We start from the raw sequence: 24,097 nt of genomic DNA, 5'->3' as shown, positions 1-24,097 counted from the left end.
TACATAATTACGACATTCTCTGATTAGCTTTGATCTACAGACGGACAGACAGGTGAGTGATCTTATGAGGATTCCCCTTTCCTTTGTAGGTATTAGGTATAATGGATTTCAAATAAAGCTTACCTCGTCGCTCTTGTATCGCATGTAATAATATTTCCACGAATAATTAACCATACCTTTAAATTTAACACGTTCACTGTCCGTGCCCCATGTATGGGTCACGGGAAGCCTCTATTTGAAAAATATCCAAAAATTAAAACAATCATAATACTCTTAAATAGCTACTTAAATCTAATACCTTTAAACGAGCAATTCCTGTTTATATATTTATGTCGCAGTCGGATCGTATAATCCGCCGTATTACATTACGGCTAGCCGTTTTCAAAAACAGGGGCGTTTTGAAATGCGGCGGTTTAACGATAAGCCGGATTAAATGCGGCTGAATGAGAATCCGCCGGAATGTATTCGGCGCCATACGTTCTTCAACACGGCTAGCCGTAATGTAATACAGCGAGTCATTAGCCGCCGCTTTGACAGTTTTTATTTCCCATTTTTAACACTCGTGGCGCTGCCTGACAAACGCTAGAGTGTCCATCAAATCTGGAGTTCGTCGGACTGTTTCTTTTCAAAAAACATTTCCTTCGCAACTTAACTAGACGGAGCCCCGCTTCGCGGGGCTCCTATTTCTGAGCGGTTTGCCCTTCGGGCATCTGAAGCTACCTAACGAACCTAACCTACCTATTACCTATTGATTTAGTGAGACGTCCGTGAAAACATTACACTTTGGGGAAAAAAGCGTAGGTAGGTAAGTAGGTTAGGTTCATTAGGTAGCTTCAGATGCCCGAAGGACAAACCGCCCAGAAATAGGAGCCCCGCTTGCGGGGCTCCGTCTATTTAAGTTGTGAAGGAAATGTTTAGGAAAAGAAACACTGTAGTGCGGTGGGACCATGGTAAAAATAAATTAAATTGCAAACATTGTCAACCTCCGGTTACGTAGGCGATCGAAAGAACTGGTCACTCTACAATCTAAAATAGTAGTACGATGCGGCTAAACGTAGGCCGCCTTATTGAAGAACGTATCGCAATAACAATCCGGCTAATCGTCGAACCGCCGCATATCAAAACGCCCCTGTTTTTGAAAACGGCTAGCCGTAATGTAATACGGCGGATTATACGATCTGACTACGACATTTATATACGCTGCGCTCTAAAACCCGCATTGCTGACGTAGGCGAGAAAACTGCTAGGCTCAAATGGGACTGGGCCGGTCACGTCTACCGCATGCATCCGGAGAGGTCATTCATTCATTTATTCCTTGCTTAGTGTGTGTACAAAAGGTCTTATGTGTAAATCATTACATGTCTCAACACAACCCTGTGAAGGTATTGCAATACACTTAAGAGCTAAGAACTAAAGTACTGATACATAATAAAATAACATTTAATATACAAATGTAATTCGTTAGGCATTAAAAAAACAATTTAAATTAATTTAAAAATATGATAAAAATATAACTGACGTATGACTGACGCGCACTGTGCGGATCCTCAATAGAATAGCGGAAAATATTGACATATTCTCATGTTCTTTGAATGAATTCACAATATCAGCATTGTATATAATATTATGTTATAGACGAAATGACTTTTTTTTTTTTTTTTTTAATTTATGATAATTTTATATAAAATATATTGCTATTAAAGAAGAAGGTGGGCTAGCTTAGCCACCAAGTGGATGCCGGTAGAGGGACGTGGACGCGGCAGGCCCAAACGGAGATGGCGGGATGACCTGGACAGCTTGCTGAATAACTAGCCGGAGGAAAAACACCAAATCGGGAGTCATGGAAATGAAGGGGATAGGCCTTTGCCCAGCAGTGGGACACTCAAATAGGCTAGGAAAAAAAATAAAAAAAAATATTTATACATATATATATATTTCGGGGATCTCGGAAACGGCTCTAACGATTTCGGTGAAATTTGCTATATAGGGGTTTTCGGGGGCGATAAATCGATCTAGCTAGGTCTTATCTCTGGGAAAACGCGCATTTTTGAGTTTTTATATGTTTTCCGAGCAATGCTCGGTCTCCCAGTTAAACACTTAAATGTAGGTACAATCACAATGAATCAAAATAAAAGATATCACTTTAACCCTTTAGTGGGTAACGGCAAGATATTTGCCGTCATACTACTCAGATATTTATTTAATATTCTCAATGAACGTGTTGTTAGTTAATATAAATTTTGGTTCGCATAAGAGAATATATTCGTAGTAATCTACGAAAAAAAGGAGAGCCGATAAACGTTATTCCATCCCTTGTCAAATGATGGTTCTTAGGCCTGAACTTAGATTTTTTTTTAACTATTGCCTACATTTGAACAAAAATGTTTGTAAATAAAATTTTCTTTGCTGGATTTATCCGATAGTCACAATTCTCTAGTTTCAGAGTCAAGTTTAGCGATATAAAGTTCAAAGAAAAAAAAACAGTTATTTGATAATTTTAAAAAAATGAAGCCGGCAATATATTTGCCACTATCCGTTAAGTGTCTGGTGTTTATTAAAGGAAAGGGTAGAGGTTAGGCTACTATTGTTATTGATTTATATATGGAGCAATAGCTTAATTCAATACTTCAAATTATTACATACTAGCAACCTATCCACAGTTTTGCTGGGATTACAATACCTACTTGGAAATAATATACAATACTTACATATAATAGTATATATTAAAAATATTATAAATAGAATAAACAAATCTTTTAAAGTTAAAAAAGGTTTTAATTATTTCTTATCATTCTATTGGTTTTAATTTATTCATTTTAGATACTTCATGCCACCCGTAGTTCCCCCGGCAAACTGAAATGACGTGACGGTCTTGTCACTTTACTGCCCTTGGCTGATAGCGGCAAACATATTGCTGTCTAATAACTAGGAAACCCCGGAATAATATATATCAAAAAGAATAGATAGTATAGAGGGGTCCTGTCATTGTAAATTTTGTAGTCACAGTAAATTTACTGCCATCTATATTTACACGACTAAAACTCAAAATGAAAACGTATAAAGTTATCAAAAAATGTATATATATGGATAAATGATTTTATTATTTTTATATCATTTTGATCCATGTTCATTCAACTAATATCTATGTGTTAAAATTGTTAAATATGAAACGGTGTCGTCACGCCATCTAGCCGAGGATAGGCTAAAGGTGTGTGCGCCATCTATTCGAGAATGACTTTTGCTTCAATTCCGAGGCACGTTTTTTCCTTAGACTTTATTCGTCTTATACGAAGTTAGATATGTCTTTGATATATATATTTCTCTTTCTCAAAAATCATAAAAAAAAAAATTCAAGATGTGCGTATCGTTAAAGTTCTCGATTCATTGCTATAAAAAAAATAATGGTCAAAGGGTTAAAAATATAACAAATTAGGTACCTATTAGGTAGAAAAAGCTACATAATTATATTTATTTGCAAATTTCTCATTTTTATCTGTTAATAAATAAATTACAGATACGTTCGTATCGAAAACCCACTGAGCAGGATGATACCTACATAATTGGAAAACTTTTTTTGCCAATTATTTCGGTTCTACGACTTCCGATTCCATTGATATAATGATTTCACATTTCGTCAGGAAATGGATTTTCACGAAATCTGCTTATTTATTATAAGATTTTATTTAACTTGGTATAATTTTATGACTTACCGTCACAGCTCGAGAACCTTTCGTTATAAAACATACACATTTATAAACTCCAAGAGTTAAAATGACATGTAAGTAATCATTTTATAATCTCATGGGCGTCGCCAAGGGGGGTTGAGGGGGGATGGGGCAACTGAAATGAGAACTCCCTATGACATTTAAAAAATGCCCCAATAATTCCGGTCTCTGACCATCACGCCGCTCCACGATTGTTGCGCCATTTATGGTCCTACCTAAATTGGTTGTTCAATACTTACGCTATAGAATTTCCAATTTAGCAAGAACCCTAAATGGCTTAACAATCACGGAGCGTGACTGTTCCAGGGTCGTTAACTTTCAATGTATTCACAGAAGTGACTAGCTTCTAACGGTTCTAACTAACTACTCATTGATCTCAATCAAATTACAGTTCAAGATCCGTAATAATTAAACCGAATGGCCCTCAGAAAATCGGGACAGAGTTTGTTTGCGAAAATTCTCGAAACACTTTCAGATCGTATCCGTATCAGGTCAACCATAAATACAAGATTGTTTCCGTTCAACGCCTAATCCCTCAGATGAGCATTCGTGCTGAAACGAATCCTCTTTTATTGGAATATCTTTGTTGAATTCGACATTTCTCGAACTCATATGAATTTCCTACAGGCCACGTAAATCTAAATTCGTTATCTGGCGTCTAATCGGCCCGATTCGAACTTTAATCTACGTCAATTAATAGATCTAGAAACATTCTAGAAACAATATGGATTCGATGTGTCAGTGTTAAATGCTACGTTATTGTTTGAAGATACGTCACATTTGACACTGACATATCTAATCCATATCGTTTCTAGATCTATTAATTGACGTATCTTAAAGTTCGAATCGGTTCAGTGCTCTTGCCATGTCTCTTAGGGCTCATTAGGCGGCGCGCCAACTCGCATGCGATTTTAGTTACATTGCGTTATTTGATCGGTCGGCTGAATTGATGTAACCTCAAATGGTCCGCAATGTAACTAAAATCGCATGCGAGTTCGCGCGCCGTCTAAATGAGCCCTTACTTATTCGAGCGATAAAGAGGCTAATGTTGTCTCCAACTGAAACCAAAAACTAACGTTCAGTTTAGGTTCTAATTTGAGCCAAACCGATTTTTTTAAGACGTGTTAAATTTTAATGAAACTAACTTTAAGTACCTAACTTGTTACTAAGATAATATGGGACTTGTCCTGAAATAAATATTATTTATTCATTCAAGACTATGCAAACAGATTATATCGCTTACATACTTTCATTCCATGAGTAAACCAAAGACACTATACGTATTGAAAAGGTTCAACTAAGTATAAAAATAAAATTGAGTTAAACTATAAAAAAAACGAAAATAGATGAACGAACGAAAGTAGTGATTCGCGCTATAGGTACTTGCAGCAAAACTAAGTCGCGAGTCACGTCATAATGCCATTTCTTTCACTCTTGGTTGGTCTTAACACGGTTAAAGGAGATAGCATTATGAGCTGACTCGCCACTTACTTTTGCGGCAAGTATAGCTCCTCTGAAACCCAATCGTAAGACGAGTGTCATATCATTCTATGGAACTTGCTAACAAACCGTCATATTGAAATTGTCTCTGAATGATGAATTTACTAGTGACTTTTTTTACATAGTTAGCAAGTTCCATATACTGACACTTTAAATATAAACATGAAATTCATTTTTAATATGCAACGAAACACGAAACCTGTTTAAAAATGCTCGGGATCCTGTTCTCGACTCAGTTGAACACCGACTTTACTCTTATCTAGACTATTCTCTGTATCATACTATCGTATTGTTATTTGATCGGCGTTATAATGAATCTAACTCGTGTAGTAGCTATCACGGGATGCGATAGTGGTTTAGGATACGCGTTAGCTACTCGCGTAGCCCGCGAAGGCATGGTGACAGTCGCTGGAATGTTGAATGGGGTGGATTCTAAAGCGGCTAAGTCTTTAGAGAAATTAAAGGTTCATTCGTGTGCTCTGGATGTGACGAGTGTGGACAGTGTTGCTGGGTTTAAGGAGTATGTGAACGGGTTGTTGAGAGATAACCCTAATTACAGTAAGTTCTTTTTTTTTGTTTCTGTAAGTTAATCGTTTTTGAAGTGAAAACTTTTTAGCGGCGCTGTGCACTTTTTGTGATGGGGAAAAAATGTTAAACTCGCGAGAGCGTAAGACGTAAGACGTGACGTCACGTGTGACGGACACTGTTACAAAATCATTGAGTTTTTCTTTTTTTATTTAAAAGAGTGAGTTTCCCTCAAACTGGTACTAATATAACTCTAGTACTCACAGTGATGTGCTTAGGGGTTTCAAGTAATGCGGCGAAATAACGCTAGATGGCGTTAACCTCAATTATACATAGTGCCGCAGACATTCATTGAGTTTTCACTTCCCGGAGTGCAACCCATTGTTTTTTTTTTAGGGTAAAAACGGGACTACTACTGAGACTCCGCTGTCCATCTGTCCGTCTGTCTGTCACCGAGCTGTATCTCATGAACCGTGATTAGATAAACAGTTTAAATTTTTACAGATGATGTATTTCTGTTGCCGCTGTAACAACAAATACTTACTAAAAACAGAATATAATCAATATTTAAGTGGGGGTCCCATACAACAAACATGATTTTTTTGCCGTTTTTTGCGTAATGGTACGGAACCCTTCGTGCGCGAGTCCGACTCGCACTTGGCCGTCTTTTTTAGTCGCATTGACAACAGAGTCACCGACAAGAGTCATACTCTTAGATATATGATGATAATGATAAGAGAGAGCCTGTCGCAAACGAAAGTTTTGCTTCTCTGTCGCACTTATTACGAATTTACAAGTGCGACAGACAGACAACGATGTAACGCAACGCCAGTGTGATAACCGCCTTGCACCATCGCACTAACCCAGGGTTAACCGGTTTAACCGTTAACCCAGTGTCAAATTGTACTGGTAACCATGGTAACCTCCCACAACACAAGCCTTCTTGAGCTTACCGTGGGGCTTACTCAATCTATGTAAAAAAAAAAATTTCTATAACTCTAGGTTTAACCGGTTAACCCCGGGTTAGTGGGGTGGTGCAAGCGGCACTAGAGAAATAGAGATAACGAGTACATATTCTTATATATATGTAGGTACTTAATATTACGATTACGTATATAATCTTAAACAAACTTAGTCTAAGAGATAATCCAACGCTTATGTCTACATAACAAAGTCTGTTTATGTCTATGTACCTTTGCACATCCATACAATAAATCAATTATGCTACTCTGATGCTGTTAACATGCATTGATTTATAGTTTTTACCACACCAGCTCGGAAAGGCTTACTTTGCACTTCAAAAAACTGATAGCAAAGTTGCATTTTATGTGAGGCAAAGTAATCAAATGCAAATTTTGAGTTGTTTTCTTGTGTTTGCTGGTAGAATTGACTTTTAAATGATGATTTCGGATGATAAATATTTAATAACATTCATTTGGATTTGATTTGGTTTGATTTTGTTTGTATTTTATATTTAATAATTGCTTCGGGTTGGTGTGGTGAAAAAATTTGTGTTTCACTCGGGGGCAAATTTTGTTTAACCCTCGTGTTTTGAAACCCTCGCAACGCTCAAGATTCCATTTTTCGAACCACTCGCTACGCTCGTGGTCCAATTTTGGAATCTTTCGCTTGCTCGGGTATCAATATTAGCACGAGCGGTTAAACAACAACTTTTCCCCCTTGTAAAACATATAACTATTAAGTACTAGTAGGGGAAGGGGCTGTCCATAAATTACGTCATCGATTTTTGACGATTTTTAAAATCATCCAAAACCCCCCCCCCCCTAAAATCATCCAAAAATCACGCTTCGAATGACCCCGTTTCCTCCTACGTCTCGTTACCATCATCCGATGTCCAGACCCCCCCCCCCCCCTAATTTGAAATGACGTAATTTATGAATAGCCCCGAAGTAAGGACAAAATATTGCATTGTCACCCGACTTACAAATTGCATTTGATTGTATTGCAACGTATGCAAATTTTCAGCTTCATTGGAACTATTGGAAGTTGAGAAGTGGGTCAAATTTAACTTAACTTGCAAGATTTGACCCATACACACATAGTTATATAGATAGGTACATTGCATTCATTGCAAGTTAATAAAAAGATTGTAAAAAACCGGCCAAGTGCGAGTCGGACTCGCGCACGAAGGGTTCCGTACGATTACGCAAAAAAACGGGCATAAAATCACGTTAGTTATATGGGAGCCCCAGTTATACATTTATTTTATTTCGTTTTTAGTATTTGTTGTTATAGCGGCTACAGAGATACATCTGTGAATATTTTAACGGTCTAGCTATCACGGTTCATGAGTTACAGTCTGGTGACAGACAGACAGACGGACGGACGGGCGGACGGACAGACGGACAGACGGACAGACGCACGGACAGACGGACAGGCGGACAGACGGACAGACGGACAGACGGACAGACGGACAGACGGACAGACGGACAGACGGACAGACGGACAGACGGACAGACGGACAGACGGACAGACGGACAGACGGACAGACGGACAGACGGACAGACGGACAGACGGACAGACGGACAGCGGAGTCCTAGTAATAGGGTCCCGTTTTTACCCTTTGGGTACGGAACCCTAAAAAGGAGAATGTAGGCCCTTTTTCTACTGACGAGGGAGTGTCTGAGTATACCTAAACGTTTCAAATCGTCAGGTGACAACTCATTAATTACCACTACAAGTTCATGTCCATAATGAACCGTATTAATAATAACAGAATAAGGTTGATTTCTGTTTAATATTTTTTTGTAATTATTGAGTTTTGGTTGTCACCTGACGAAATCTTGTATTACTTTGTTACCGGACCCATATTGGAATACCCTCCTCCAATTTAGGGGGGGACTTAAACCTTCTCGAGGCAGAGGTGTAGGGTTGGGGCTGGTGTAGCTTTATTTGACAATTTGCGCATTGTAATATGCCTACTTGAATAATAAATTAAATTATCTTTACATTTCAGGCCTATACGCCGTTGTCAACAATGCCGGGGTCATGACTATAGGCGACTACGAATGGCAGACTCCTACCATGATAGAAAACGCAGTTAACGTAAACCTACTTGGTGCTATGAGGGTGGTCTCCGCTTTCCTACCGCAACTGAGGACGACCTCACAGGTAAGTCCTTGTCACTTCTATGTAGCATGATACTAACTAACTAACTATTTTGGCTCAGCGATCCAAAGAGAATCTTGGCCTCCGAAACGAGAGCGTGCCACCTGTCCCGATCCTGCGCAACTTCCTGCCAGTTACTGACGCGAAGCTGAAGCAGATCCGCCACGCTGTCTTCCCAGCGATACCATGATAGAGATAGCAAATCAATAAGGGGCTGTCCATAAATTACGTCATCTATTTTTGACGATTTTTGACCCCCCCCCCCCCCCTTAAATCATCCAAAAATCAGGCTTCGAATGACCCCGTTTCCTCCTACGTCATGCTACCATCATCCGATTAACTTATTGGCTAACTAGCCTAGAAACGTTATGTCTCTATCGAACTAATATGGAAGAGTGATAGAGAGACAATAGCGTTTCGTTTCATGTAAACGACTGTCATCTTGGCTAGGCTCGCCCCCAAGAAACAAAACCTTTAATCAGGAATCAAGATTAAATTTCAGTTTCTTCATAATTTTCCATAAGGCAGTCACCATTTTTTAAATGACAAACATACAACCCCTTACAATTCCCACTTGCAAATTACAATGTATCATACCAAATATAAAATACATTCCTACAAAATTTCTAAACAGATCATGTCCATGTCACGATATATCAAATACCAAAGTTGAATTATGCCCCTGACGACACTTAGTAACACCTTAGCGTCATGAATCATGACCGCGTCATTATTAGCAACGCAAGCTTTTATTTCACTTGCATTCTCATATTGGTTGACACACTTACCCGCCCACATGTCATTTACCTACATGCTAAAGACGCTATTATTTTATACCTATACATAATTATGTAATATACACCGTGGGCTCGAGTAACCCGACAGATTTTAGCCACGCATCGACTCGAGGTCATAAGGAGCAAAAAATGCCTTTTTTCAAATTCGGTAAAAACAAGTTGGGTGTGTGTGTGTTTTCTGCACATAACTGTTGCACACAATGTTATTGGTTTTTACATATAGGTGAAATAAAAACATTACAACGAACAAATAAAGTTATTTTTTTATTTAGGTACCTACCTAACAGATAAATTTCGCGAGTTTCCTTATAACTATAATGTCTGTCAGTAGCTAAACCTGGTCACATAGAGGCAGCGTCGCAGCAAAAAGGCGTTTTTAGTGAATAATTCCAGAAGCAAATCTTCACAAGAATTGTCATTATCTGTAAAATAAGTTTTTGGCAAAAATTTCATTTTTGGTACAAGCTTTTATCGCTGACTGTACTTTACTTACGACAGACAACTAATAGGTACTCATCGAGACAATTCTAAAAACCCCTAACACAATTAGGTTGCGTTGTTTCATGACAGAGTTCCTATGGCTACCTCCTGTCTCCATCATCAGTTCAGCTCGATAGTACCATAATATTGCATTGTCGTCCGATTTATACATGCATGCAAAATTTCAGCTCAATCGAAAACCGGGAAGTGGATCAAATTTAACTTGCAAGATTTGATTAAAGACAGTCAACGGGACAGGTGAAACTAAATAAAAGCTTGTAATAACAAGATCGATTTCAGAAAACTTTGTATAACATTTTACTCATTTTAGTCTCTAAATGCGGCAGGTACACCTTTAAAATCTGTCGGGTTATCCGAGCCCATGGTGTATAGAGGTCAGAATAGAATAAAGTAGCTAGTAAGGGTAATATCAGCATTACCTTGAAATAAACTGCACACGTGTTCGATTTAGTCAGCAAAGCAATATTTCTGTCGTACGAGTATAGTGTGCTTTTGACATTTCGGTGTCAGCAAAATATTGTTTAATTCTTTTTGGATCCTATGTCATGGATTTCTTAATAAAACTCGTAATATTGTAAAGTCACCCGCAATAATATGTTACTCTTCGAAGACCGCAAAAATATGTGACACGTTCTTATGGCTTTACAAATAAGATTGTGTCAGATATTTTTGCGGCCTTCAAGAGCAGATAATTAAAAATAAGATAAGATAAGAGAAGAGTAGATTAGGTATTGCAGGTGACTGTACCCGGGGTTACTTATACACAATCAATGACTATGGTCACAGAATAAATAATAGCACTAGTACAGAAGACTCGCTCTCTAACAAAACGCGTCTGTTACGATCAGGACAGATATGACCCCTAGGGGGGTCCCTTTGTTTCCCATAAAGTTTTAAGTCATAATGTATTGTTTGTCATATTATCGTTAGTCATAAAACTAAAACCGTTAACGATTCAGGATTTTCGTAAGGTTATTCTGTAGATAGGTTAGGTTAGGTTTGTTTTATGGTAATCCTGAAAAGTTACGCGTTTCTGAGAAAAACCAATTATGACATTTATGACTAACGAAAATTCGGACAAACAATACATTATGACTTAAAACTATTTGGGAAACAATAGAGACCCGGCCGCTAGGTGGTGACAGCGCCACGCGCGGCTCATAAGCCATAGCTCATAAGCATAGCTAGTCACCAAAATTGGTGTTGAACGGATGTACTTTTAGCTACCTGTAGCAAAGCGACGAAATCGCGGAGTGAGCCACGGCTGCTATGGTCTTGTTGATGAAAAAAAAAATCTATTAAAACAAATAAAGCGTTTATTCACAAATCTTGCTTACAACTAATTCATTATATTCTTCTGCCAAACCACAGAGTGGTTTGTTGGCAGACGAGGTTCCTATAAGTTTAAGTAACCTAGGTAGTTTATATATAACTTAAACTTATCTACTTAAGAGCCAACGGGAGTGGTCATTTCTCCATACAAACGTACTCCTCGTTTTCCTCCGTGGTTTTTGAAGCTAGAGCAATGATTTTTTCAACACAGATTAATATTGTCAATATCTGTGTCGGACCGTTTTGCTTTTTTTGATATTTTTGTTTTTTAAGGCGCTAGAGCCCTTCAAAAATGGCCCAAATGGCCTAATTGACTATGCCGCAATGAGAGGCGTGGCATTTAAAACTGATATCAATTAGCCAAAACAGCAAAACGGTCCGACTCAGATAATTTCATAATCATTTAGATTTCCAAATTTGGTTACGATTGGTTAAGTTTTGGAGGAGGAAACAGAGGAGTACGAAACCTCGATTTTTGAGATTTTTACGCAGGATTTTTCGCCTTGTACTTATCGCTCTACTTTTAGGTGCCGCTTCCGTTAGCGAGACGGGTATATTTACCTAAAATATTTAAAACTCAGCTCCTGTTTCGTCTTAACCCTTTATCGCATGCGCAGCCCTATATGGCAGTTCTACTTTTCAACTCTATTGATAGCTATAAAAGTTCATTATTAAATTTTATTAAACAAATACTTTTTTATGACATGAAGTAAGGGGTTAACTCTAATCTGAGCGTACAGTATAAAAACAATTAATGTATTATGTATAAGGTAAACGTACTAGTGCTCGCTATTGCTAATAATGTCCAATAGATGACACCTTGCTGTCACCTCTATTGACAATGACTTAAGTTTCAAGATGACATGTACTGGGACCGCGTCGAGCACCAGTACGTTTACCTTAGTTTAATATAGGTTGCATTTGACCTTTTTAGACCTTAGTTTCTTTTTAAATTTAAATTTTTTCTTATTTGTACCTTATTTTTGTTGTTCTTATTTGTTCATAAGTTGTAAATACAAGGTTCAGAAATCTAAGGCAAACAAAAGACAGACGACGCGATTCGGGAAATGAATTAGAATTTCACTAGATATGAAATAGTAAAGATATGTGACGTTCCAGCGTAAAAGGTACCATTGCCCCGGCTGAATATTGGAGCGGCGTTAATAATAGCGTAAGCGCCAGCCGCCATATCTAGTGAATCTCTAATTCATTTCCCGTATCGCGCCGATAGTCATTCGGGTCACTAGTATTATTTATGATCTGTGTTCCGGTCTCTGGGTCTACATATTTAATCGTAGTGCATGTTTACATTGACACGATTAGAAGTCCTACTTATTTATTATATGCCCAGACAAATTTTCGTGGCCTGCTTTTCTTATCCGTACGTTGATGTCGAGGCACATGAGTAGTGTTGTGGATTTTAAGATTTCGATATGAATTTGTACGGATCCGTACCATAACGAGTGCACCATCATGTGAAGAATAGCGTTTACGTCGATATTGCTGAACTCTACCGAAGTCTGTATAATAAAAGATAGGACGATTTTAAGCTTAGAATAAATTTAAAAGTGGAAATAAGTTTTTCGCAAAAATTTCATTTTTGGTACAAGCTTTTATCGCTGACTGTACTTTTCTTACGACAGACAACTAATACTCATCGAGACAATTCTAAAAACCCCTAACACAATTAGGTTGCGTTGTTTCATCACAGAGTTCCTATGACCACCTCCTTTCTCCATCATCAGATCAGCTCGATGGTACCATAATATTGCATTGTCATCCGATGTATACATGCATGCAAAATTTCAGCTCAATGGGAAACCGGGAAGTGGATCAAATTTAACTTGCAAGATTTGATTACAGACAGACAGACAGACAACGGTCAGGTGAAATTAAATAAAAGCTTGTAAAAATACTGTCTTGGGTGAGACTTGAACTCACGGCCTCTGTACGTTTTTAGTTAAGAAAGAAAGAATATCTTTATGTCGCGGTCGTGATAGACTAAGGTCAATGTGGCTAACACTGTCATAGGGACTAGGTATTCCGTCCACTAGCGTTTTTCTCGAACAACGGACAATATTGATAATTTCGTTGTCAAAGCAGCAATTGCTTTTAGTTTCAGCAATCAAACGCAAATGGTTTTTTCCTACGATTGAAAATCAAAGAAATATACGCTCGTGGAGGGAATAACCCCTATGACGGAATTAGTCACATTGACCTTACCTATTGTTTCTGTATTTATTAGAGAGGGACGGGTAGTCTATCTCGCGGGAGATATTGTCACTCACGTACCGGTTTCAATAGGCACTTCATTTGGTCCTCCTTCTGCAAACCGATAGTTTTCATCAATATTCGAATTATCATGTTGCGGCAATTCTGACTCTTGATGTCAAACGCTTTCACCTGCATGTCCTGATCTATGTAGTTTAGCTGGATATTGAACTGGAAATTTAAAATAAAGTTTTTTGTCAAATCTCATCAAATCTTTTATCGCTAACTAGAGTTAGACCAAGAAAAGTCTGCAGCGATTTTGATAGCCCACGCAGTGCAAGTGTTATTTTAAACGTCAAGCTTCTATGAAATTATGACGTATAAATAACACTCGCACTGTGTGGGCTATCAAAATGGCTGCAGACTTTTCTTGGTCTAACTCTATACATATTCTTTCAACATGCAACTTAATACTCATCGAGACGATTCTAACGAACCCTAACACAATTAGACTGCGTTGTTTTATCACAGAGAACCTCACTTTAAAACCATAACAGACTACCGCACCGCACCGCGACTTTGGTGCGCCGCGCCGCGCGGTTTGGTGCGGTACGGTACGGTAGTTTGTTACGCCTTTTACTCCGACCACCTGCAGTTTCCATCGTACGATCATTTCGATGGTATCTTAATATTGCATTGTCACCCAACTTACATAGGTACGTATGCAAATTATTTCAGCTTCATAGGAAACCGGGAAGATGGTCAAATTTTACTTACAATATTGTAAAATACAAGCATATTTAGTGTTCCTTTTATCAAACACCTTCTTTAAAATTACATCTAAATTCTTTCTACCAATAAAAAGTTCCACCCCAAAAATTTTGCCCCAGATACCACGTGCAAACCACCAAAATTCATAAAATTGTTCACAAATATTGGGTTAAAGCGATGGACTAGATACTGGGCTATGGGCTATGGGATAAAAAACGTGTGTGGTGACTCCACCCCCCACCCCACAAGATTATAATTATTAAGATATGAGTTTTTTCTTGTATGTTTACCTTTGGATCTTTGAATGCCTGCTTCGTGTAGAAGTTGCCGCGCAGGAGAGTTCGTCCGTTACTGGTGTAAGTTGTTATGTTCGTGTGGTACCAGGAAGGCTGTCTCGCCACACAACTGGTAATGTTAGACACAATCGCTTCATATGGGCCCTGGAAACAGTCTTGACATTACTTTTTGAAGTGAAAACTTCTTTAGCGGCGCTGTGCACTTTTTGAGGTGGGGAAAAAATGATAAACTCGAGACAGCGTAAGGCGTAAGGTGGAAGGCGTAACCCTCTCTTTCTACCGCGCGGTGAAAATGTATGCCTGAGCCTGCTGTTTCGTTTAGGCGGCGCAGGGCGCTTGCGTGACGTCACGTGTGACGGACAATGTCATTGTGTATTTCTTTTTTTGATTTAAATGCCATCTAGTGAGTTTCCCTCAAACTGGTACTAATATAACTCTAGTACTCACAGTGAGGGGTCATCCATTAATTACGTCACACGAATTTCTAGGTTTTTTTTACCCCTCCCCCCCTCCTTGTCACACTTGGTCACATTTGGCAAACCCCTCCCCCCTGGTGTGACGTCACATTTCTTCAACGAAATCGGCAAATATTTATTTAATATTTTAACAAAATATTTTTGACAAAAGAAATATTAGTAATTTTATAACCCAAAACCGATTAAGAAATAAAATTAAACGAATAAAAACGATTATCGTTTCAAAACCTTGTTATTTAAATGATAATTAGCGTATAAAATAATTTAAATACATTTTCGGTTACTGATGAAGTTAAAGTGACGTCACAAAGTTTATGACTCCCCCCTCCCCCTTGTCACAACATGTCACATTTTCTTGACCCCCTCCCTCCCCCTAAACGTGTGATGTAATTAATCTTCGAGCAACACCGGCTTCCGACACATCGGAAGGGAGGGGCCCAAGCGATATCTCACCGTACAAATCTTTCTGCCATTTTTCGCGGGGGGAAAGGTGCACAGTGCACACAGTCGCACTTCTCACACACTTACATACAAAATCCAATCTGTAATGACGACACAAATACGTAGAAAATGACACACGTCAAAGACAAATCTTGCAAACCTCGATCTCTTATTGTGTACGGACGAGTGACAAGTGTCACAACACGCACACTAACACATTTTCATTGAAGTATGTTATTGTATTCTGAGAGATGAGAAGTCGGATTTGTCGCTCGACCGATCCGCAATTTGTACTGAGCGAGCAAAATCGATAAATCCAACAATTACATGAGACTAAAATATAATAATTGTGTTTGAATGTAATTAAACGTATGATATGTAAAAAAAAATATTACATGTGAAATGTAACACTTTCTTTTTGTAAATTTGATGTCCCCGACCTCTTTTTATAACAAAAAACCGAGCAAACAGCCATTTTTGTGCAGCAGTGTTCACGCGCGCGTCTGGACTCGGTCTAGTGAAAAATCCAAGTGCAACTAGTTTTATTACCCGCGCTAGATTAGATTGACGCGCTAATCTTGTACCTCGGCAGAGGGGAAATAGTGCGAATGCCGCCTCCCTTCCGTGTTGCTCGAAGTAATTAATGGATGACCCCTGATGTGCTTAGGGGTTTCAAGTAATGCGACGAAATAACGCTAGATGGCGTTAACCTCAATTATACATAGTGCTGCAGACATTTTGCACTAGATGGCGCTGTTATTAATATTTTGAGTTACAATGTCATTGAGTTTTCACTTCTGCCGGCACTCCCGGAGTGCAACCCGTTGTTGTTTTACTCATTGTCGGTCAAAGGGTTTATATAGCGTTCTTGCCGATCAAAATGTTAATTACTTACCTCTTCAGTCGAACAGAAGCCTTTACCAATTCCTATTGCAGTTATGATTACAATGTTAAATCCTTGCATTGTCAATATTTGTTTGCACTTTTCTGCAGTACCTAAACCCTAAATTACATAAACCTAATCTAAAAAAATCACGCACGACGCAGTAAAGTAACAAAAGTGATATAGGTGACTGGTGAGTGATATATATTGCTGTATCACTCAAATGGATCGCTGCATACCGCTCTTGCCAGATTGTGAGCAGGCAGGACTAAAGATAAGTACGAGATTGAACTATTCACAGAAACACCGAGGGTTTGCACTGAAAATGTCGAGATACTTAATCATATTTTTTTGTATAGTCATTGTCATTATACTTATTTACATATCCTACAGTTACCTATACCTATAAGTAATTCCGTACCAGTAGTTTAATTATGTACAGGGTTCCGTAGTTTTCGAATCAGATCAATACCAAGGGCTAGGTAGTGAATATTCAAAACCCCTGATGCCTCACCATTATTGTAGGTGGCGCCCTTACAGATGTAGTGCATAATTGTTTTCCATCGTATTTTCTCGGAAATGTTCGTATTTGTCATGCTACTTCAGTCAACCTCAGTATCCTAGTTTTTGTACCGAGCCTGACTGAAATAGCAAGACATGTTTGTACGCTTCCGTGGAAATACTTTGGAAAATAATTGCGTGGGTTTATTCAACGCACAAGGGTTAACTAACTTTGCCACCGAGTGAAACACAAAATTGTTCACCACGCGAAGAATATAAGTACTATTGTAAAGGATGACTCACTTCAGACCGGGCCATGGCCGGGCCCGGAGCTTCCGGAGCTTCGTTTTTTATGGACAGTTCCACCGATCAGCCGTCATAGAAAATGACGTTACATGTCGGACGCTCCGGTCCGGGCACGTCCCGGTCTAGCGCGAGTCCCGAGATCCCTAAAACATTGCTAATCAAACCCAAATGAACGCTATAAAAATATTCATCATTCATTTCAAAAGCATCACTTAAAAGCCTCAGCAATTCCACCAGCCAAAATGAGGAAATAATTCATTAATTTACTTTGCCACGCTTGTGGATCAAATCAAATCCAACTATCTCATTAGTTTTTGAAGTATAGAGACCCTTGCGTTAACAGCGCCATCTATCTGACCTTAAGTATGTATACTATAAGTGTACTTTATAGAACCCTAGATAGCTTAAGATAATCGAAGTTACGCATCCAATAAGGGTACGTAGTTCCAGGGACAGTCCATAGGCGGCACTGTAATTAATAATAAATTTAGGATAGCTAATTTGTAATGTACTCATAACACTTTTCCAATATACGCCATAAGAAACACACGTTGTTCTGACTCCAACTCCCTCAAGATCCTCCGACCTCCGCCCACGTGCTCTCAGACCCTTTACCAGTGTGCTGAAAAGCATTTTAGACACATTTTTATTAAATAACGTCATCTAGTGAGCTGAGAAGGCAAAAAAAATGACAATATCACAACAAGTATATTTTGGCAAACCCAAGGTTTACCCACTTTGCAGTGCGGAACACTAAACACTTTCGTACTATTTGCCAGCTAATTATAACCAAGCAATTTTTTACACATTAGTGTTGCAAAACATGATAACAATCTAATGTCTCTTTTATCCCGAATATACGCATCGATCGTATCTGCATACTATTAAACATAAACATAGAAATATACCTACCTAACTACACGTATAGTACCTACCTAAAAGGCGTAACACACTACCGCACTGCACAAAGGTCACGGTGCGGTGCACTAGTCTGTTACGGCTTTATGGGTCAAGCGAAGGTCAATACCTAATAGAGGACTATTAAAAGCTAATTTATTTTAACCTCAAAACTTTACTTTTGGGCCATTTTTATTTGTCGAGTTCCAAAGGTTTCTATTAGTATTTTTAGGGTTCCGTACCCAAAGGGTAAAACGGGACCCTATTACTAAGACTTCGCTGTCCGTCCGTCCGTCCGTCCGTCCGTCCATCCGTCCGTCCGTCCGTACGTCCGTCCGTCCGTCTGTCTGTCACCAGGCTGTATCTCACGAACCGTGATAGCTATTAGCTAGACAGTTGAAATTTTCACAGATGATGTATTTCTGTTGCCGCTATAACAACAAATACTAAAAACAAAATAAAATAAAGATTTAAATGGGGCTCCCATACAACAAACGTGATTTTTGACCAAAGTTAAGCAACGTCGGGAGTGGTCAGTACTTGGATGGGTGACCGTTTTTTGTTTGCTTTTTTTTTGCATTATGGTACGGAACCCTTCGTGCGCGAGTCCGACTCGCACTTGCCCGGTTTTTTTTTACATAAATATAAGGTTAAATTTAAAACAAAGTGAAGCTGCTATTATAATTTTGGTCTTTTTTTACCAGGACGGATTAAAACCGCGGATAATCAACGTGGCGAGTCACTGCGGTATACAACCTCTACCAGGCTTCGCTCCGTACAGTGCGAGCAAAGCTGGCCTACTGGCGTGGACGCGAGCGCTGCGTATGGAGCTAAGGGACCATGGGCTCACAGCTGTGGCCTTTGTACCAGGTAAGGGGTCATCCATTAATTACGTCACACGTTTAGGGGGGGGGGGGGGGAGGGGGTCAAGAAAATGTGACATTGTGACATGGGGGAGGGGGGAGACACAAACTTTGTGACGTCACTTTAACTTCATCAGTAACCGAATTTTTTTTTTTAATTATTTTATTCGCTGTACATTTAAATAACAAGTTTTAAAAACGATAATCGTTTTTATTCTTTTAATTTTCTTTCCTAAGCAGTTTTGGGTTATAAAATTACTAATATTTATATCGTCAAAAATATTTTGATAAATATTAATAATACTTAGGTACTTACTTAATTCGATTTGGCGATTTCGTAGAAAAAATGTGACGTCACACTAGGGGGGAGGGGTTTGCCAAATGTGACCAAATGTGACAAGGGGGGGGGGGGGGGAGGGGTCAAAAAACCTAGAAATTCGTGTGACGTAATTAATGGATGTCCCCTAATAGCTTCAGCTTATACAAGCGTATGACTAAAACCACGGAAAATAATAAGGAAACTCGATGAACTGGTCTGAAGCTACGAGACCATGCACTGCTAATTGTAATGCAATGTGCTGCAATATTATAAATGCGAAAGTGTCTGTCTGCTACCTCTTCATGCTTAAACCGCTGAACCGATTTAGTTGAAATTTGGTATAGAGATAGTTTGAGTGCCGGGGAAGGACATTAGGAGAGTTTTTACTTTCTATCCCATTTACTCTTAAGGGGGTGAAAAGGGGGTTGAAATCTTATATGGGAAATCAATAAAAAATAACCTCCCTAAATTACCTACTTATTCCATGTAGACGAAGTCGCGGGCAAAAGCTATAATTATTATAATAAATTGACTCGCTGACACCATTGCACTACTGTGACGTAGATAAATACCTTCGCTTAAAGATACACCTACATTATCGAGCAGGAAATTGCCTGGTCAAATTCAGCGTCTTACAAAAACAAATACATCAAATACATCATCCATAATGAAACATAATAACGTAATAATCGCAGTCACGCAGTAACTACCCTTCGTTCAGCTGTCAAATTACTGAAAACCACTTAGTTAAATTGGTAGCCCGCAAACGGTTTCAAACCAATCTTGATACAAGGGGATAGTAATGGTATATTTTGGTACTGTTCGGATATAGACTGCAAAATCATTATTAATGCAGTTTTGCTGCGAGACATTACCGCCGACTGCATTACTGCCGCAAACGGGCACTAAAAATGGTACTAGTTCGTCAGCGGTGACACTCACGATTCGAGCCAATCGTGCAGTGCCACTAGTACCAATCGCGCGCGTGATGCGAACGCATCAACCATCAATCGCGTTGTAGCTCACACCGCTGTACTGGCCCCACTTATGCTGCATTCTTATTGGCTGGTTTGTTAGTGCACACCGTTGTATGGGGACCTTGCACTTTGAGACTATGCGCTGAAACTTGGCACAGTTGGTTCTTAGCTGGTCCTGAGCAGATACAGACCGGGAGACATCGAGAGCCACCTCTCATTTAGTGGAGGGGAGGGGGGAAGTTCGACACTTCCGCGCTTCACTTGGAGCAACATTTCTCTAAAACTATACCTATTAGGACATGTGATATATCATTTTCGGATAAATTAAGGATGAGAAATCTATTTTTAGAACAAAAACAATGCACTTTCTAACAAAAAAAAAGCATAAAGTAGAAAAGACTAAAAAACGTATTTTTGATTTTTTTAGAATTACCATTTTTTTTAAAAGCGTTGCAGTAATCTGAAAATAAAAAATATAGTTGTAAAGCTACATTTATTACGTTTAAAAAATATATGGTTTATTATACAAATCTGTTGATAAATGGGAGATAAAAAATAATATTAAGCGTGGGTCAGAGTGATCTCATATGAAGGTGAGAAGGTTACTTATAATTTGTTCTACAATCGTTTAGTTTTTCGTAAATAACTCGTAAACGGTATCCCACAGCAAAAAAATGTCTTTTACGTAAATAATCTGTTTCAGATTTCTTATAATATAAGTGCTACTTTTTTTCGCTAGGATCAATATAAAAAAAAATATTGAAGGGAGAATATAAATTCTAAGGTCCCCTATTTTAGTAATTCGTAAATAACTCGTAATCGATGGCCAATAGCAAAAAATGTTTTATTACGTGAATAATGTACATAAAATTTCCTACAAAAAAGGTCATTCAAACTTTTTCGCTAGGATCAATATTAAAAACGATATCAAAGACAGAAAATAAATTCTAAGGTCCCCTTTTTAAATATTGATCCTAGCGAAAAAAACGGTCCCTTTACAGATGTAAATACATTTCACTGTCAACGCCTTTATTGTATTGGGTTAGGGTTTAAAATGTTTAAATAAGAAAAACCGCTCGGGAAAATGAACTTTCTCGAAAAAACCGAAGTTAGTGATAGTAACCATTAGTTGGTACACGGTTTCTTCTAACTTTTCTTGCATGCTAATTTTTAAGTGAACTTTTTTAATCGGTGTTCTGACATGGACCATTGCTAGTTCATTTTGCATAATCTTAGGATTTTTCAACCTTTTGTTAGGTAGGTATTCAATTCACTTCGCGAAGTTCATTTTGTATAGGTAGAGGTTATATAAAAATGCGGGAAAAATATTAGCCGTTTAGCCACTTTTATCCCGTATTCTTTGAAACCATTATTTCTATGATTCTTTGTTACTAGTCATCAGGCCAATTGTACCTACAGGTGGAATACCACCCTAAATTGTGTTTTCTTTTTTTACAGGAGGTTTCGTTGGATCTAGCAACATACTGGCAGCACAAGCGAACTCCTGCAGCAAAATGCTCGAACATCTCGACCCCGACCAACGGAAACTTTTCGAAAAAAGAATAACGGCCTTAAGTGACTACCTTCAGAGCGCATGTCAAAATTCGAACTACGATTCGTTAAAAGATATAGATATAATTGAGACATTTGTAAAGGCGTTAACGGATGAACAGCCTAGATTTTTGTACAAGGTACAGTCATGGAGATATGCGTTTTATTACAGTTTGTTGAAAATGCCGGTCCCTGAAGCGGCACATCTTTGGTTGATTAAGAAGTTCCTTAGTTTTCCAGAAGCTTAACGCATTCTCTGCCAGCAACCCACTATAGGCGGGTTCTCTGTTCGTAGGTGCTTTTCGCTACATACGGGCTTTCCCATGTTATAGGCTCCATTCGTAGCTCGCGCTGGCACTAGTTATTATTATTTTAGTTAATTATTAACATACAAGTTTGACCAAAGGCGGGAAACTTTTTGAAAAGTGTTTCTATATTTATAATTTGGGGTTAAATATTTCAAGCCCGTTATTTACCTTATAAGTAAGGTGTATTCGAGTAATACCGAATGTCGGATAATTCCGAAATTCAGATGAAAATCACCCTTAATGCCATCATAATAAAAGTCTCTTTTCGGAATTATCCGACAGTTTTCGACATTCGGAATTAGCCGAGTAAACCTTACCTAGGTAATAGAATTATTATATTTTACAAGTAGGTATTAGGTATATTTGTAAATATTATTATATTTTCTTTACGATGAAAACTAAATAAAAAATTATCCATGACAATCCATTTTTGTTTTATTACTGAGCAACTGATAATAAGGGTTTTATGATAGTAGTCTGCCAAACCAATTTTGTCATTAGAAAAAAGTGCGAAATTTGTAAATTAACATTTTTGTATTTTGTATTCCAGACGGGGACAATAATTTTTCGCCAATCTGATTAAATTGTCCGATCAAATCACGGACGCAAAGGCAATTTGTCTCGCCGATTGTGACCGATATTGATATTATCATATTACCGACAAAATGGAGGTGCGCGAACGCAAGAATACCAATTTGTGACGCTAGTTTTCGTGTTTAGGGGCATTTTTTTAATTTAGTGCGCTCAAATATACGTGGTCAAGCAAATCTTGTCAGTAGAAAAAGGCGGCAAATTTGAAAAATGTAGGCGCGAAGGGATAGCGTCTCATAGAAAATTTGAATTTCGCGCCTTTTTCTACTGACAAGATTTGCTTGACCATCTATATCACCAATATAAATCTAAAATTGATGAAAATGGTCAAATTGGCGTTTGCGTCCGCACCACCTGATTTGATCGGACAATTTAATCAGATTGTTCCCGTCTGGCCTTTAAGCTGCTAATCGCAGATAAAATATTTTTGTTTGGTTTTTCAATTCGATCTCGCAGTTTTCTATAGGAGAGCTAATTTTATTGCGATTTAGGGATTCCCTAGTCATTTAGCAAAGTATTAACATGACCTACCTATAGCCTAGCACACACAATCTGCCAGTCAGTAAGAACTAGGAAAACTATACTCGTCCCTTTCTTTTGCGTGCTAGTACTAGCGCAAGACAAACACAGTATGGTTCTCTCTGCCTCGGTTTAAAATGAGTCAGACCCTGGCCAAACTATACTCAAACCTGAGCTCAAACACACCCAACTTATGTCATTAGATTCCTCTACCCTATACATTTCGTACCTATTCCTCAACCGTTCGCGCCTACATTTTTTTAAATTTGCCGCCCTTTTCTACTGACGGATTGCGAGACTATAATATTAAATATTGTTTTTGCGTTTTTAGCAGCAAGACAAACAGCGCGGTAAGAGGCGTTTTTTATTTGTTACCATCAATCAGTAGAAAAAGGCGCGAAATTCAAAAGACTGACTCCTCGCGCGTAAATTTTTCACATCTGCCACCTTTTTCTACTGATGGAAATGGCTTGCCAAACTGTATTAAGTATAACCACGTTATATTTTCTATCCTTTTCTTATGCGAGTGACTGGAGTGGCTTCACTAGCTTCAGGATAGAACAGAAGTTATGCAACAGATTTGGTAACATGTTTCATAAATGGAAATACGTATTTTGTCCAAGGCCCCAATGTTGTCTGTTCTCTTTGACGGCACAGCAAGTCTACTAGTATCATTTC

General features: G+C 38.4%; 1 protein-coding gene across 1 annotated transcript; it reads left to right on the top strand.

The window, feature by feature from the left end:
- The first annotated feature begins 5,536 nt into the window (after positions 1 to 5,536).
- Positions 5,537 to 22,285, top strand: LOC134791309 (D-beta-hydroxybutyrate dehydrogenase, mitochondrial). Its single transcript, XM_063762321.1, has 4 exons — positions 5,537 to 5,783; positions 8,728 to 8,882; positions 18,996 to 19,161; positions 21,909 to 22,285. The coding sequence occupies exons 1-4, from the start codon at positions 5,537 to 5,539 to the stop codon at positions 22,247 to 22,249; spliced, it is 909 nt and encodes a 302-aa protein (XP_063618391.1). The 3' UTR covers positions 22,250 to 22,285.
- Positions 22,286 to 24,097: the final 1,812 nt, after the last annotated feature.

Source organism: Cydia splendana, chromosome 6, assembly GCF_910591565.1.
Source record: "Cydia splendana chromosome 6, ilCydSple1.2, whole genome shotgun sequence".
Lineage (NCBI taxonomy): Eukaryota > Metazoa > Arthropoda > Insecta > Lepidoptera > Tortricidae > Cydia > Cydia splendana.
The sequence above is the reverse complement of the archived record's forward strand: the minus strand, read 5'-3'. Positions and strand labels throughout refer to the sequence as shown.